Source organism: Mus musculus, chromosome 15 (genome assembly GCF_000001635.26).
Source record: "Mus musculus strain C57BL/6J chromosome 15, GRCm38.p6 C57BL/6J".
In the NCBI taxonomy this organism is placed as follows: Eukaryota; Metazoa; Chordata; class Mammalia; order Rodentia; family Muridae; genus Mus; species Mus musculus.
Window position 1 is genome coordinate 66,823,577 of NC_000081.6, and position 17,591 is coordinate 66,841,167.

Consider the following 17,591-nt stretch of genomic DNA (forward strand, 5'->3'; position numbering starts at 1 on the left):
CTCCACCTCCTCTAGCACTAAGGCTATCAAGCAGAATTCTGCTCTTTGTCCCAGTTCACTTCTGCCCTACTCTATAGGCAATGGATGTTTTACATACGGCTGTAGCCCGTGGTATAAAAATCACTTCACTGCTCTGGCTTCAGTAGCCCACATCCCTGAGGCACTCATATTTGGTCATTGCTCAAAGGTCTGCCATGTGCTCAAGCCATTTCAGTCTGGCCAAAATCCCAGAGGACTTCCTGTAGCTATAGAAGCCTGGCCTGCACCCTAGGGCTCATTTGCTTATGGCAACCCCCTCTCACACGGCTGTCATTGACTTATCTTCTGATCTTACTTCTCAACATCTTCTATGCAGAGTTCTCTCCTCCTCCTAGAAAGCCTACTTATGTCCCCATCCATTCTGTTTGTTGGCTCCCTCCTTTAACACATATATAGCATTTTACAGGGATGCTGGGATCTTTAGACCCCAGGTTTTTCTTCAACATTCCTAACCTATCTGCCATCCTTGACACTCCCCAGGAGTAGTTACCTGCCAGTGCCCCTTTCTGCTCATTTTCTCAAAGTCCTCTCAGCTCCTGCCTCTCTGCAGAATTCTCCAGGCATACAGGAGCCCTGCATCCCCTCCCTGGAGTTCTCAGTGTATAAGAATTCTAGCCTTTGTCCTGGTCCCAATAGCAGAGGGTTATCACTCTGGTGTACAGTCTGTACTTCGAAAAACCTTGGATTTCTTCCACAGCTTGAGGACACAAGACTCTTTACATAAAATCAGACTCAAAACACTTTTAGGTGGATCCTTCTTGAAAAGCAAATGGTGGCTGAATTCACTGGAGACCATAACTCAGTGGGAGCTGTCAGTGCTCCTCAGGGTGTTGCACTGCTGTAGAGTCATATATCTGCTTCCTCCCAGCAGGGAGCTGGATCGCACATTGCATTGTGGGAAAGAAACCAATAGCTAATTCCACTCCTGATGATAATTAGCATTCACATACACTGTGTGCTGATTACAGTATAAGGTTTTTTTTGCATCATTGTCTTGTATCTTCTTTGGAGCAGTTGATCACAGGGTTCCATGCCAAGATGGGAACTGACAAAAATAGCAGACTGCACTGGAACCAAAACCTCAGTCTGTCTGTTTCTAAGACAGGGCCTTCCTACTGGATATTGGCCCTGCTTCTCACAGAGACAGGCAGGGACCAAGGCCACTGACAAGCCTGCTAGTGCATAGTGGGTAGAGTGTGATGCTGCAGGTGGCTGCCCGAGATGTGCCTCATGTTTGGCAGCTGTGAGACGTGGGGTGCACAGCTTCCAACTTCCTGACACCTCTAGAGTGAGGATTCATGGGCGGTTCTGATATGATACACAGAAGTGCTGCCTAACTCTTCTGCTCTTTGTCTCCCTCTGAGCTGAGACTGCCACAACCCATGCAACCTGGTGCTGACTGGTGAGGAGGCGGGTGTGGATTTCCCAGGTGTTCCTTCCCTGAGAAGTTAATACATTACAGCAAGAATGCAAGGAAAGGAGAACTAAGGCACAGGAAGGAAATAGAGCAGGCCTCTTGGGACTCTCTTCCTGCATAAGAATATTGATCCTGAAGTCAAGGCCATCAGGGCACGCGCGCACACACACACACACACACACACACACACACACACTATGTGCCTCTGTTGCCTTGCCAGATAATAATTTCCTCAAGAGCGGTGTGAGAGGGAGTCTTCCTGGGCACACTGAAGCCACGATTTCTGAACGGCCCCATCAGAGTGACAGGGTTGGAATGCTGGTCTGCTCCCTTTCCTCTAAGCTCAGGCTTTTTTCCCGGGCTCTGTCCGAGGACCACCAGCTGTAAGGCCTAACAAGTCCCCCCAAATGAGGACAGCCTACTTAACTGCTGACTTTCCACAAAGAACAAGGTTTCAGAAAGACTGATCACAACAAAAAGAGAGAGGAAAGTTCTCTAAGCTATCTTACAGTGTCAGTGAAACCCACGCCTTTACCCACTTCCTCCGAGTATCAAGAAGCCCAGCTATTTATAGCTAGCAGAGATATTGAAAACATCAGAGGCCCACCCTGAAATCCTCATGTTCTCAGGCGTTCCTGTAGGCTACTGGTTCTCAGTCTGTGGGTCATGACCTTTGGAGTGGGGGAGCAATCAAATGACCCTCTCACAGGGGTTGCCGAAAACATCTGCATAGCAGGTATTTACAGTGCACAACAATGGCAGAATTACAGTTATGAAGTAGCAATGTCAATACTTTTATAGCTGGGGGTTACTAAAGCAAGAGGAGCTGTATTAAGGAGTTGCAGCATTAAGAAAGTTGATAACTTCTGCTGGAGCCACTTACCACCACCCCACCCCCTGCACTTAGCAGCACAGAATGCTATGCCGCACTGTGAAGACCTCGAGTGTGAGTACCATTCTGTTACAGGAACATAGCAAGTGGTTTTTAAAAAAACAGGTGGTCACTTGGTGTTACAGAAATAAATCAAGGGTGTAAAACTCACATTCACGACAAGTCACCCACTATGTCACTCATTACCAATGTCACTACACTCCAGGCCCCGGCTGGATGCAAGTTTGATGTGCACCTCTCTTGATTCTCATGAGGAGCCTAGAGGGTCCTCTCTTGTTTGTAAGTGCAGATGCTTACACAAGTCTGTTTTGTATATCTTGCAGGAGGCACCAGCAGGCTGAATTTAGTATATAAAACACAGTAAAAGACAAAACCCCCTGTCTGCTACCTCACACTATCTTGTGTCTGCAGCCCAGGCTCTCTGGCCTTATCTGTACTGTTCAGAGATGTTGGAAAGGGCTTTGGTCATCAGGCTATATATAGCTACTAGGTTTTCAGCCCTCCTCCTGCTCACCCCCTGTGTACTTTCCTGTTCCTCGGATGGGCTTCCTACTGCTTGCTTGGCCTCAGGCTCTGGTCACAGGTCCCTCTAAAGACTAAAAACCAGACATCAATATGGGATAGGTATAACACTCTCCCATCAGGAGCCTCCCAGGTATGTGTGAGAGTCTGCCTCACTGTGGCTGAGTGCTCAGGCCCCTGATGCGCCTCTTATTAACAACAGGCTTTTCAGAGAAGTTGGCCGCTTCTACTAGAGAAATACTCCCAAGTGTACAGTCCTCACACTCATGCTAAGTAGCCTGCAGAGGTTCAGTGACAGGACTGCTGAGTTCTGGGTGCTCCATGTCTCACTGTATGTCTGACTAGGCACCAGCAACTTCTCTGTACCTTATATACCTCTTTGTAAGCTGAAATGATGGTGTCTTCCAGAGGGCCTCTATGTTCACATTCAACTACAACTTAGAATTAGGAAACCTTGCTACTTGAGCTCTCTGCAGAGGAGGTGGCTGTAGTTTGCATAGTGCTTTACCAGAAGTTTTCCAGTCCGCATTCAGAGCTATATCACCCTTGACCTCATTATACTTCTTTAGCTGAACAGCAAGACCGGCACCCTCTCTTCACAGATAAGGAAACCAAGGTTTGCACTGACCTAGTCAAGTTTACACAAGGATGCTGTTCTGTGTAGGTCAACCCTGACATTCATACATGTAGGATATCAAAGGTTCCCATGTGTTTGCGTATGGAAGAAACTATAGAACTCAGCTAAGACCTGAGGGTCCTAAGCAGCAGCCAAAGCTGTACAGACTGTTAGCCTGACCCCTGCTCTTTCTTTTCCAGGGAGGCTCTGCACTGTCCCCGGCTGCAATTATCAGCCCAGAGAGGGCCCAACAGCAAGCTGCAGCCTTGGCAAAGGAGGTTGGATGCCCTACTTCATCCATCCAGGAAGTGGTATCATGTCTCCGCCAGAAGCCTGCCAACATTCTCAATGATGCTCAGACCAAGGTAGGTGCTGGTGTACAGGTTAGGGAGGGACAATCTCTTGTCTTTACAAATGAAAGGCCCAGGTCTAACCAGATGTGATGATGGTCTCCACCAAGATACACACCCAGTGCATGACCAACTAAAGATAAACTTGTCTCCTGAGTCCTAGTCCTTGCAGGAGCCACAGGCTACAAAGAAACATACAAGGCTGCTGCTGAAAGATATGTTTCTCTGTCATTTGGATGTCTTATGTACAACGTGGAGCCTATAATGGAGACACAGTTGAGAGATGAAATGAAATAGAACTTGAGAAGGGTCACACCCCACTAGGACCATAGAGGCACAAGGTCAGGTCACAGACCCTTAGATCAATAGTGGGGCATCCCTTTCTACCAGTAAAGACCTTGCTCTCAGCTTGCAATTCTGGCTGCCTCTGACATTGGTAGAGGATGCAGAAGCAGGCTTGATCCTCATAACAAATCTGGACCCTACGATATGGACTAAGTCTTGTCCTCATCTGCACCTACATAGGCTACACTGTTTAGTGTCACCTGCCACAGACACTAACTTTAAGCCCTTCCTCTTCTTGCCGTTCTTCCTGGAAACCTCTTGTTGCTTCAGCCAACAGGTTCTGGGAGGGTCTCCTGGGGGTTAAGCATTGCTGAAGGGAGGTTTGTTGCCTAGCCACTGTCACTGTCATGAGATGTCCTGCTTGCCTGCTATCCTGTTCATTGACCCTTGCTTTCCATTAGGGCCCAGCTGGAGTTAGAGCACTGTGAGGCAGAATTATGGGGCTCCAGAGGTAAAGAAGGGCTAAGTTTCATCTTGCACAGTTCCTTTCACAGAGGCCTTCCTAGCCCCTGTCACTGGTCAGAACCATGAGTGCTTTGCTATGGTTGTCAACTTCAGCTGCACACTCAACACTAAGATTGTAGTTTTCTTAAAGGAAACTAAAGCACACGCAAGTAATAGCCTTCTTTCTCACCCTGCAGCTCCTGGCTGTGAGTGGCCCTTTCCACTACTGGGGCCCTGTGGTCGATGGCCAGTACCTCCGTGAACTTCCATCCAGACGGTTGAAGAGGCCTCTGCCAGTGAAGGTGGATCTACTCATAGGAGGGTCCCAGGATGATGGGCTTATCAATAGGGCAAAGGCTGTGAAGGTAGGTAAAGGGAGGCAGGGCGAGGCCTCTGCAGCCTCCTGCTGGATACTGGGTCGGGAACGACTCTTTCCGTGGCTGACAGAGGACTGTGTACCAAGGCTATAGAAGTCTGAAGATAGTCATGGGGGAAGCTGGGGTCAGAACTAGGACAGTTACAAGAGGCGACTAATACAGATATGCTCACAAATTGCAGCTGTGAATCAATCACTGTGAAAAGCTTGGAGTAGAAACTGAACAGGTTTCAGCCGCAAGGACACCTCGCCATAAGCAAAAAGTGCAGCTCTTCCACAACATGTGTGCAAGGATATTTTTCACAGTGTTAATTGTTGCAGGGAAAAGTGGGAAGAAATCCAGATGTCTGGCTGACTAAATTAAGATACACTCCAACTGCTAAATATTATGCAGCTATTAAAAACATGAGCCTGATCTCTCTGTGTGCTTGAGGGATTCTTGTGATAGGCTGCTAAGTAGAAAGCAAAAATGTAGAGAAAAATGGAATAGAGTTAGCACTAATGTTTAAAAAGCAAGTATATGCATGTATGCAAATGTATATATTTGTGTTTCTTCACGAAAGGATCATAGTGTGGACAGATACACCAAGCAGTTAACACTGACTGCCTCAGGAGTTATAAAATAGAATGGCTTAATCTCTGTTGCTGCTCTCTCCACAAACATGATAAATTACACAGAATATAACCTTTTCTTTGCAATATCTCTCTGTGAGAGAGGATATGTGATCTTCAGTTAAGAGACCCTGTCCTCGCGACGCTAGCTCTGGAAACGTGCTGAATACTCATGCTATCTCTCAGTCATGAAAGGAGGAAGAGGTCCTATCAAAGTCTCAGCTTAGGGTTCATCTCAGACCAGGACCATGTGGAGGTGAGGGCTACCCTAGCAGGTGCTTCCTATACCACCTCTAGTAGTCAAAGTTCCTCCACCAGTGACAGAGGTAGCCTCCTGATGTGGGCTATGATGGGTCAGAGATCAGCACAAGTCCAATTCCTCAATTATGCTAGCCAAGCATTAGAAGGCTGCTTGACTGTGTGGCTTCTGGGGGCTTGCCTTCCCTAGCACCATGCCAGTGGTGCTTTGGGAACTTTCTGTCATAGCCAACAGACTAGAGGAACAAGAATCCTTCCCCAGTGCAGTATTTCAATTCTCCTTGACTTAGCCAAGGTGTAGGTAAAATTCCCTTTGTTTACTCATAAAGGAACATGATGGCATATGGCAGGAGGCTCACCGCTAAACCAGCCCTGCTGGGAAGGTCTGCATGCCCCGAAGAGCAGTACAGAGAAGCCAGTGCACATGTTCATGCTTCTCCAGCCCCCACCCATTGGGAGCTAGGCCTTGGTACATTGCTCACTGGTCACCCATTTCTGTCTTTCTGGTCACCCATTTCTGACTTGCTGAGTTCTTGTGTACTCTTGTGTCTGGTGAGCACACCTGGTCACTGCTTACCTAGAAGACGGAATGGAATGGTGGAGCAGTGTTTGATAGAAAGCCAGAGCCCTGCTCTCTATACCAGTCCCTGATGTGAGGGAGCATACACCTCCAGCCTAGCTATCCATTCAGACTTTCCCCCACTTCAGCCCAGACTGCTTCCAGAGCCAACAGACTGCTGAGCATCTTCCCTTAGATGCCTGTAGCTCTCATTCTTAGTTCATAGGGAACTGCTGCGGCCACCTGTGTCCACACTCAAACTCACATACCCACCACAATCCTCCCAGTGCATGCATATTCTCAGGCTTAGCAATGGTGGCATCAGGATTCACCTCACTTTCTCTCGATCTACAAGTCTTCTATTAGCCAGTACTCTCTCCAGGAGTCAAAGCTGTATCCTGACAGTGACCCCCAGAGAGCTGTTTAATGCAATCTGAATTTACTCCCTTCTATTCCCTCCCTGGTCACCTTGAATGGGCATACCAATTCCATGTATTTGGTGTTCCTTAGCTAGGCTTAAGGGTGTAACATGTTCTGTTTCCTCTCCTAGAACATGTGCTGTTCTCTCTCCTTAAGCTTCACAGGTCTTATTTTATTTGGGGTTATTTCTGAGACCCTAAACCCAGGGAATCACCATGTCTAGCTGAGCAGGACACACAGCAGCACGAGTATATAATAGCACCTACTTGCTAATGACAGTGGATCAGTCACTTATGGTGTTCCAGGTGTAGGGCTGGCTATGGTGGACATGTCTACCAATTGAATTTCTGCCCTCTAAGAGGTAATGGCCAGATCAAAACAGATAATCAACAAGCCAAGCATACGGGAATGGATATATGCATGCTATGTGGAGAGGCGAGCATCACAGCCTGAAGACAAGAGGTAGGATGGGGATCAGTACCCGCAGTGGCACTGCAGCTGGGTGACAAGTGAGTGGGAATAGAACAGATCTCCTCCCATGGCCTTCTGTTAGAAAACCAGGAAAGCCCTCGGTGTCTTCTGACTGTAGTCCAAAGCCTTTGCATTTCCCAGAACCTGAGACTTAGTTTCTCTATCTGCAAATCGGGAGAACTTTCAGAGATCCTGCTAAATATGCCCAGAGACCATAAACATACTCCACTGTCAAGAAAAGAGTTGGACCTGAATAAATGATAGATATTTTTATACTTAACTCATTAGTAATATAGTTAATGGCCCTGGTACCAAGAAGAAATACAATGAACTTATAGCCACTGAATCATCTGACCTCAGGACAGTTTTCCAAATCACAGCATAAGTGCACATAGACACTGAAACAGACACACACATTTCTTCCTCATAGCAGCTGTGGAAATGGCAACTGGAGGCCAGCCCACAAATACACACCATCCAGGGAAGGAATAGGTGCCTCCTAGCCCTTGTTTAGACCTCAGGACCAGCCATCCCCTCAGCAGAGACCATCAAATTACCTTAGATGAAAAAGGGTGGGTAAGAAGGACTTCATCAAATCCTGGAGACTCTCACCCCTGCCACCCAGGCCACCATGGTCCACCCAAAGAGTCCTCATGACACCCAGAGACATACCTGCAGAGCATGGGGGTCACATGGATTCCTGGGAAGGTAGAAAGCCTCCGCTTGCTTAGAATGATCTTATTTCGGAAGTCGAAGCATTCTATTGAAATTCTTCACTGGTCTCTGAGATGAGGAGTTAGCCCCCTCCCTTCTCCTGACTGCTGAAGTTGACAGTCTGTCTGCATTAACCAGGACTAAATTTGCATTATCAAAAGCAGTTTTGTTCCAAGATTCACAGTTCTGCTTCCACTCCAAGCATCTCTGAATAAGACAAGAAAATCCCAAAGCTTAGTGTAGCTTTCTTGTGCCCTGGGCTTGGCTAGGAGTTGGCCTCATTCAAGAACAGGTGCATTGGGGGCCTGGGGGGGGGGTGTCTGAGAGTTGGAAAGCTGCACCTGGCAGCCAAGTCGCTGGCATGAGCCCTGGTGCAGCAGCATCAAATCCTTGCTAGCTGCTCACAGTAAGAGGCGGATGCAGGAATCCTTAGTGTGTGTGTGTGTGTGTGTGTGTGTGTGTGTGTGACAGAGAGATGAAGAGATGGAGAGAGAGAGAGAGAGAGAGAGAGAGAGAGAGAGAGAGAGAGAGAGAGAGAGAGAGAGAGATTTCTTAGAAAGGGGTGCCACTACCCCAAATTCTCATGCTGATCCCTGGTTTTGACCATGTGATCAAGACAAGTTGCTTAGCCAGTCAGAGCTGAGGATACCATAGCTTCTAGATAGCACAGTGAGCCCTGTCTACCTTCCACACATCTAAGAATGGAGACTGCTCCCACCAGGGAGGGACTCTGTGGGGCTCCAGCTCTAGGATGCCCTACCTAACATTCTGTGACCCTCCCCATCCTCACTGAGACCCAGAGCCTCAGAGCCCAACATCCCATGTTTCCTCATCTAGTGCTTCAGAGGCTCTCCCTAGAGCTAAGACAGGTGGACTCACTACCCTCAACATATTAAGAAAGTATTTTTTGAGTGATGACACAGAGTGCCAGTCAGGCTAGAATCACTAGTATATTGTCATCACAGCATCACAATCATATTTTCTCTTGCAATTTTTAAAAGAAAACAATAGCAGAATATTTTGTTACACACTTGACTCTAATTCTGCCTCATGTGATAGAAGGTTGGCCATGGTCTTGTATCTCTGTAGTAATTAATGAATAGTGGTTCATGTGTGACTCATGTATGCACCCTCAGGGGTTTATTAACTACCCCATTGCTGAGGTCTTTTTGGCTTTGGGAGAAAGTTCTGAGGACCCAGATAGAGCTCACTCGGATAGCAATGATGCGTAAGCAAATGCACTAAGCACTGCGGGTCTTGAGAAGCAAGCTAAGGAAAGCAGAGCCAGAGGGCTAAAAAGGAAGCAGGAGAAAGTGAGACATACCTTAGGAGTGGACAATGACAGCCTAGCAGAGGGATCTTTTGGGTTGAGACCTGCATGGGAAGAAGAGACAACCATAGAGTATGGACATCTAAGAATAAGGAGGAGATATAGAGGCCAGAATAGGAATGGAATGTCTGGCAGATGAGGAAGAATATGTCCTGGGAACCTGGAGAGTAGTAGAGGGTGCAGAGGAAGAAGGAGGGGGAGGAGGAGGAGGAGAGACAGAAACAGAGAGAGAGAGACAGAGAGAGAGAGACAGAGAGAGAGAGAGGCGCTGGCTGGGAGATTCCTGTGTATATCAATGCAGTGAATGCTTGTATTAACACACCCCTTGCAAAATAAAAACACAAGCCAATCAAGACCTCGATGGGGGTTGGGTAATAAGGAAGGAAGAGGCCAGACTATGCTGCCATGGACATGCAAGGAGCTCCTTGTCCTTTCAGGGAGAACTTGAGAGATCATCTGATCTTGGTACAGCTTGATTGGTATATGGGGCTCTGAGCTGTGAGTTCAAGAGAAACCCAGAAAATTTTCATGCCACAAAGGCCCAGAAAAAGGGCTTCCCCAAAAGAAGTGCAGGGCAAGTGGCAATGCTGCTGGAAGTGAAACTGCATAGTATCAGCCCTCAGTCACAGTGCTTGCCATGCGTGGATCCTGGGCCACTGGATAGAGGGCAGTCAGCTAAATGAAGGACAGGAAGGTTGAACAGAGGACATGCCTCTCTGCTTCCTGAAGCCACCCTGGACAGGACGCAGGAACCTGCTAGAGCACTTTGCTCATTTGTGAGTCTCTCCAACCTAACCGTGCTTGATCTCACAACAGGCTTATCTTGAATTTTCATTCTCTGACTAGTCTGTCATCAGGTTTTGTCCTCCCAATAGACAAAATATCCTTAAAAGGTCTAGAGCAGTGGTCACAACACCTTAGGGATGTACCCTTTCATAGGAGTTGCTTAAGACCATCAGAAAACACAAATAACCCACATTATGATTTATAGCAGTAGCAAAACTACAGTTATGAAGTAGCAATGAAAATAACTTTATGGTTGGGGTCACCAAAACCTGAGGAACTATATTAAAATGTCACTGCATTAGGAAGGTTGAGAACCACTGCTCTAGCAAACTGTGGGCACCTGAACCAAGGCATGCTCTGATGCCCTCCAGATTCTCCTGTAGGGACTCTACTGTGTTCTCTTACTCCTCAGACCTGCAGTGGCCTAACAGCCCTACAGAACCTTGTGAGGAGCCAGTGTACGAATAGATGTAGATTAAGTGCTTTCTGAGTCCTTCCCAACAGGAGAGTGTGGGATGCTGCATCGCCTTGGATGGGAGTAGGAACTGAAGAAGAGAGGAAGCACATAAGCCTTAGAATAACTGGCATATTGGACACAATTGGGAAGGGTTCAAGGCAGGAGGATGCAGATAGAGCCATCAAAGGATGAATCTGGTCTAGCACATTGAGATGAAAGCATGACAGGAAGATGCTGCCCCCAGATAAGCAAGAGTGTACGCAGAGAAGGACATGAATGGGATACTCATTGGTTGTGCATGGCTAGTGGCTTCCAGGAGGTGGGGACATCTGGATAAAAGGTCTGAGTCTTGGGCTGGAAGTAGACTTAAACCTTCCTAATTTGGTCCTTCTCCTCTGCAGCACAGTTAGGCTGAGTGTCTCAGCAAGAGTCTTCACAAATACATTATCAAGAGAAAGACACTTGCTTCATTGTGCACAGTACTCCCCTGCATGGCTGGTGGAACACAGGGGGTCCTGGTATCTGGAGCTCTCTGGGCTCCCTCATGTTAGGAAGTGGAAGTAAACCAAGCCTTCCAAGTGTCCAGGAATCCCACTGTGGTTGTACATCACCTAGGATCTCAGAACAAAGTCTTTTCCTCACCACCATTTCCACATCAGTTCAGGGGATGGCAAAACACAGACGCAGGGAATGACTTTCATGGTTTTCTCGATCCGTGCTCCTCACTGCCTGTGCTGAGGGCTGGGATCTGGGCCAACAGACCAGGGAATTGGATATTTGCCTCTGTTCAACCATCAATACTTTCATAGCCCTTCAGAGATTAATAGTATCCACACAAAGAAGTGAAGATAAATGCAAAACAGGAGCCTTGCTCCATGAAGCCAGACATACCAGGCTTTTTTGTATCCTTTGGTAGTATTGTGGTTTAGGGCCTTTAGGTTTTCTCCTTTAGTTTTCTCACTGAAGCTAGTGAAACTGACAGTTAATACAAGTTTGTCTCTAGTTTGTTAGACTCTAGTTAACACCAGTTTGTACATGAGGAACCTGCAGATTGATGAGGTTACAGGCCTAGCCAAAGTCATGACACCAGGGAATGAAAAGGATTGGGAACCAAGCTTGAGTTGCTGGCTCCAAGCGGGTCCTTGTGCTGGAACCTCTTAGGTGCTTGTAACCTACAGCACACAGACATACAATTTGGCCATGAGATACTCCAGGTGACTGCCCAGGTGCCTCAATCCTCCCAGAAGCAAAGCAGAGCTGGGACCGCACCATTCTCTGCACTTTAAAGATGTCAGGATCAGAAGAGGTGAAATTATTCTTCCTAGGCCTCTCTTATCTGGCAGTAGACACTTGAGCCTTCATATTGATTCCCAATTCAGTGTTGTTGTCACTTCCCTGGGCCATGCATCAATGTGTCAACTTCCTTCCATCTTTTTTTTTTTTGAAAATTTTTTATTAGGTATTTATTTCATTTACATTTCCAATGCTATCCCAAAAGTCCCCCACATGCTGACCCACCCACCCACTCCCACTTCTTGGCCCTAGCGTTCCCCTGTACTGAGGCATATAAAGTTTGCATGACCAATGGGCCTCTCTTTGCAGTGATGGCCAAGTAGACCACATCTTCTGATACATATGCAGCGAGAGACACGAGCTCTGGGGGGGGGGGGGGGTACTGGTTAGTTCATATTGTTGTTCCACCTATAGGGTTGCAGATCCCCCCAGCTCCTTGTGTACTTTCTCTAGCTCCTCCATTGGGGGCCCTGTGATCCATCCAATAGTTGACTGTGAGCATCCACTTGTATGTTTGCTAGGCCCTGGCATAGTCTCACAAGAGACAGCTATATTTGGGTCCTTTCAGCAAAATCTTGCTAGTGTATGCAATGGTGTCAGCATTTGGAAGCTGATTATGAGATGGATCCCCGGATATGGCAGTCTCTAGATGGGGTCCAGTGTTTTCAGTATAACTCTGGGTCATAGTTAAAGTCAGAGCTGCTGAAGAACCGACTTCCCCCATGCATGAGAAGGCCTGGGCTAAATACCAGTCCATGCTGGCCCTCTCTATGATGGCCCTAAGAGGCATAGACTCTCCTAAACTAGAATTGAAGCAGGAAGTAAGATGATGCCACACCGAGCCCTGGGCTCCTGGAATACTTTGGTGAGGCACTTGTGAAATACCTAACACCAAGCTGTAAGTGACAAGTTTAGTAGCCATTTTATTATGAGCTATTTCAGGCAATCAGAAGCAATGAGAATCTTTCAATTAAGTTACCCCCAGACCTGTGGAAACTTAGAAAATCATCATGATAGACAACAGGTGAATAGGTGAGAACCATTATTATTAGCCCAGAATAAATGAATGGTAACCCCCAGATAGCAAAGGTAAAAGCAAAGTGGGTGCACATTATTCATGTGTTTTATTTGGGCATCTGTGAAACAATGTGGATATATGGACAAGGCTTTTTTATTGTGATCTTTAGTTTTCTCTGGTCATGACCATGTGGAAGCTGTTTATGCCATGGATGCTCATGTACTCTTGCCATGCCTAGCTGATGCTGGTATTATTTCTTTCTAAAACATATGTTAAGATTAAAGAAATGTGGCCCTTTTGCATGCCTGCCCCTTTGGTCATCCTCACTGTCTCCTGATGTTGGTGTTATGTGACTGGGACGTCTTGGATCCGTCTTTACACAGATGGACATGCCAGGCTTCCCTATCAGCAGGGCTGGTCAGCTGTTCCACACGAAGGAACATAGGCATTTGCTCACCAATATACAGCTCCTCGTGCTCTGACCCTGGATCCCTATACTTGAAGGAGATTGTAGGGCAATGTAAACATACCAAGGTCTGCCAGTAAGTGGGGCCATGCTATACAGGAGCTCCTGGAAACATGGAAACTTGTACATTCAGAGCCTGTCCTGGAATCAGGCATCAACTTGGCCACATTCCCAGACCTGCATCTTGTGCCCTTTATCGCTAGAAAGAAGGAAACTAAGACCTGAAGCTGAGTTGCTCCCCATCCCACAGTGTACTCAACTGTAAGGCAAGGGCAGGGCAGGAAGTCTGAGAGGGAGAAGAAGGGATTGGGCAGATAGGTAGCCCTTCTGCCCAGTAATGTAGCTTCTCTGACTGTCCAGTCCCATTCTAAACCTGCTCTGAGAGGCTTTGGCCATCCATTTACACACCCCTGTCTCTACCCACCTATAACACAGCCCAGCAAACAGGAAGCTTGACCTTATGGTCCTAGCTTCCCAGGCCAAGCAGAGTTGGGCCAGAGGGAGAGTGTGTTCTTATGACAACACTTTCTGTTCATACTTTGAACCACTATGGTGATACATAGGATGGAGTAAAATGTCTAAATGAATTAAACCCAGCCAGATAGAACCAGAAAAAGACAGGTATGTGGCCCAGTATCAGCCATTCAGACTAAGATGAACCACACTTAAGTGGGATCTCCTGCATGTCCTTCTCCTAACCCTAATGTGAGCCACTCTCATTCCCAATGGGCAAAGGGACGGCCCAGGCAGGTAGAACCACTTGCTTAAGGTCACACAGTAAAAATGCAGGTGGGGCTGGAACAAGGATAAGTGCTTAATGCTGCGTTATGCTGCTTCTCGGAAAGAAAATCCTAGAATAATGTTTGACAAGCATAATGAGTACCTTTCAGGATATAATTGGGAAATTATATGTCGTTTTTCTATCTTCCCTCCCTTCTTCCCTCCCTCCCTCCCTCCCTCCCTCCCTCCCCCTTTCAAAGCAATTTGAAGAGAGCCAAGGCCGAACCAACAGCAAAACAGCCTTTTACCAGGCACTGCAGAATTCACTCGGTGGTGAGGACTCAGATGCCCGCATCCTTGCTGCTGCTGTATGGTATTACTCCTTGGAGCACTCCACAGACGACTATGCCTCCTTCTCTCGGGCACTGGAGAATGCCACCCGGTAAGCCAGGCCCACCAAGCAAGCCATGGACACTCAATAAACCAGTTCATGCAGGATGCAAATCCTCTGCCTGCTGTGGGTGAGGCTTCAGAGGCTGCTCAGATCCTGAAGGAGGCACCGAGGCCCCCAGGAGTTGGTGTTCCAGGTGTCCTCAGCACCTCTTTCTCAATCCATCACAGTAGCTATCCCTTGATGAGCTCCCAGAGCACATGGGAGAGAGGTGTGACAAGTCCCAGAAGTATAGGCATGTCTATAGCTCTGCATTCATCTCCACATATGACCAGAGTCCACTCTTGGGTGTGGGAATGGAGACCTACTAAGAAGGTTTTGTTTTTCTTCCCTGAGCAAGATGAGTCCAGGGCTCCCAATGCCTGTATGAGCCCTTTCCTTGGAGTGCTGTTGCCAACTGTTGATATGCCCCACCCTCATCTCCACTCATTCACTCCTCCTCCTTGTGAAGCATCCCTTGATCTCACCCCAGGAAAGTTAAAGACTTATGCCTTTAGGCTCCTCTGTCCCTAGCACTCCCTCTTATAGCACTGTAAAGAAAGGGATGCCACACACCATCCTCCTTTCTCTGTGATAATTAACTCACTGAAACCAAACACAAGTTTCCTTTTAATGACTGTTCATGTTTGTATGCAGGTACATGTGTGAGTGGACATGTATGTGCATGTATGCATATGCATGTGGAGGCCAGATGACAGCCTTAGGTGTCATCTTAAGGAATATCACCCACCCCCTTTGAAAGAGGATCCTCTCGTTGGTCTAGAGCTCACCAATTAGGCCAGGCAAGCTAGCTAGCTAGCCCTAGGGATCCTGCTGTCTCTATCTCCCTGGGCTTTCTAGCATATTTTGCTGGCAAACCTTTAATGTTTTGATGTTGATGTTCTGGAAAGAAGTTAAAACCTTACATGGGACTCTTGACATATGGGATACATCACCACGGTCATGTTGCAGACTGTGGACTGCCATAAACCAGAGCCACACATCTATAAGTGTGGCCAGTGGAGAGCTGGAGAGGGAGTCTCCCTGCAGGGATGAGCAGATCTTTGGGGTGAAAAGCCCTGTGGGTGATAACTGCCTATGGGAAACCCTTGCCTGGCACAACCCTCCCCCCAGAGCTATGTAACTAAATTTTCTTCTCTGTTCTTTCCCCAGGGACTACTTTATCATCTGTCCCATGGTCAACATGGCCAGCCTCTGGGCAAGGAGAACCCGTGGAAATGTCTTCATGTACCATGTCCCCGAAAGCTATGGCCATGGCAGGTAAGGGGATCATGTAGCTATGGCAAGTGTAGGTAAAGAAAGCTGTTTGCAAGGGTCCCTGTAACCACTGCAATCCACAAAGAAGATAAAGAAGGCTGAACAAGGCACAAGCTATTTCTCTGTGATGTGGATTGGGGCTTGGCTATGTTTTGCCTTGGCTTGATCATCTCAAATGAGGCAGCAGTAATGGGTACTTTACTCCACGGTATCCCTACCTAGAGAATGAAGTACAAAGTATATGAAGGTCTGTTCACCATGGAGAAATTGGAGCTCTGACTTCAGTTACTCCTTTGTTACCCTAGGCTTAGAGATAGCCTTTTTCTTTGCTAGTATCCTACATGTTTGTGTCTCTAAGAACTAAGCACATAAGAAATTACTTTCCATAGTAGGAAACGTATGTTTGTTATTTGTTTGTTTCTTTATTTTGGTTTTATATTTTCTTAAACTCTGTAGTTCAGGCTAGCCTAGAACTCACTATATAGACAAGGCTGGCTTTGGATTCTCATCAATGCTCCTGCTTCGGTCTCTCAAGCACTAGGATAGAAGCAGGCATGAGCTGTCAAGTCCTTCTGAAAGGTTTCTGTTTAGCCCAATTTCTCTATCATCCTTACTTGCAGAAGAGGTCTAAGCACCTGGTAATAAAATCCTCAGGCACAATAAGAGCATCAAAATAGGAGAAAGACATGAAAGACACAGTAGGAAAAAAACTGATGGAAAGAAGCAATCAGCTGCAGTAAAGATGCAAGGAGGAAAGATGAGGCCATGGATGTAAGGGTTTGGATGGAGGTCTGTGTGGCCCAGGCTCTACTTCTGCCATCTGTACATGTGGAAAGCCCGTTCCATCAGGAAATGAGATGTCTACATTAAATGGCATCTGAACAGTAACTTTACACAGAATTCCTTGGGTAAGATGACCTTGAAAGGTGAGGCACACTGGTGTCAGCCTTAGAGTCTTCGGAGAATGGGGTCCCATAGACTTATAGTCCTTCACCCAGTGAGACCAAAGCAGTAGTATGCCCAAACAGGTGGCTTGATTTTCATAGCACTCCATGGATACATATGGAATGCTTGTGAGGGCAACAGGTTGAAGCAGTGTCCCTGTTTTATAGATAGAGGGTATCTTGATCCAATCAGGCTGCTACCAAAAAGCACAACAGTTGTGGAGGATGAAGTCCAGATTTAAGACACCAGCTTCCCAACTGTCTATTGAGAAGTGATCCCCCTGCCTCACAGAAGGAACCTTACACAGGAAGGTGAATGAGCTTCCTGAGGCCTTGATAATTCTATTCATACTAACCTTGGAAATTAGTCCCAAAAAGCTCAACTCTTAAGACCAACACACTTGGGATTAGTCTTAAACTTGTGAGTCTTGGGAGATTGCAGACACCTCTGCCAGTGACTCTGAGGTCCAAGGTGTTCAATGTGTTCTCCCCTATTCCTAAGATGAGCAGCTGGGCCAGTGCATAGCAGTAGCTGTGTTTGCCCCTCCCAATCTAGAGATCGGCTTCCACTAGACCACGTGGTCTGTCTTCTTAGTGCTATTTATTGTCTCACTATACCGAGTCTTAGAGACAAACAGTGGCCTGGGGTTGAAGGAGGCTAAGTAGCCCACTGTAGCTCTAATGGAGGCACATGGAAGGAATGTTGATGGCACCTGGGGATATGGACACAGTAGATGTAGTCACTGTGCCCTGGAAGCCAGTCCCAGAACATGTTCCCTAGAATCAGCTTTGGCTGTACCTTGCAGTGCCAGGCCTTGGATTCAGGCTCTCTGA

At 47.1% G+C, this 17,591-nt stretch overlaps 2 protein-coding genes across 5 annotated transcripts in view, besides 1 other annotated feature; one reads left to right on the plus strand and one right to left on the minus strand.

Annotated features, from left to right (window-relative positions):
• Positions 1–8,253, minus strand: part of Sla (src-like adaptor) — a 51,011-nt gene extending 42,758 nt beyond the window's left edge. For 2 of the 3 annotated variants that reach the window (NM_001029841.4, NM_009192.3), the window contains exon 1: positions 7,994–8,253. In NM_001029841.4, coding sequence (NP_001025012.1) covers positions 7,994–8,004 — 11 coding nt within the window. In that variant the 5' untranslated portion in view covers positions 8,005–8,253. The remainder of the gene's footprint in view (positions 1–7,993) is intronic. The other variant, XM_006520668.3, reaches the window with a different exon arrangement.
• Positions 1–17,591, plus strand: part of Tg (thyroglobulin) — a 179,968-nt gene that overhangs the window by 152,823 nt on the left and 9,554 nt on the right. For both annotated transcript variants that reach the window (XM_006520745.3, NM_009375.2), the window contains exons 42-45: positions 3,687–3,851; positions 4,823–4,990; positions 14,366–14,547; positions 15,709–15,816. In XM_006520745.3, coding sequence (XP_006520808.2) covers positions 3,687–3,851; positions 4,823–4,990; positions 14,366–14,547; positions 15,709–15,816 — 623 coding nt within the window. The remainder of the gene's footprint in view (positions 1–3,686; positions 3,852–4,822; positions 4,991–14,365; positions 14,548–15,708; positions 15,817–17,591) is intronic.
• Positions 725–3,586: an enhancer, noted in NCBI's record as "VISTA enhancer mm104". NCBI's record gives its function as "enhancer in: heart[7/7] | melanocytes[5/7] | liver[3/7]" and the evidence as "EXISTENCE:transgenic organism evidence [ECO:0001131][PMID:17130149]".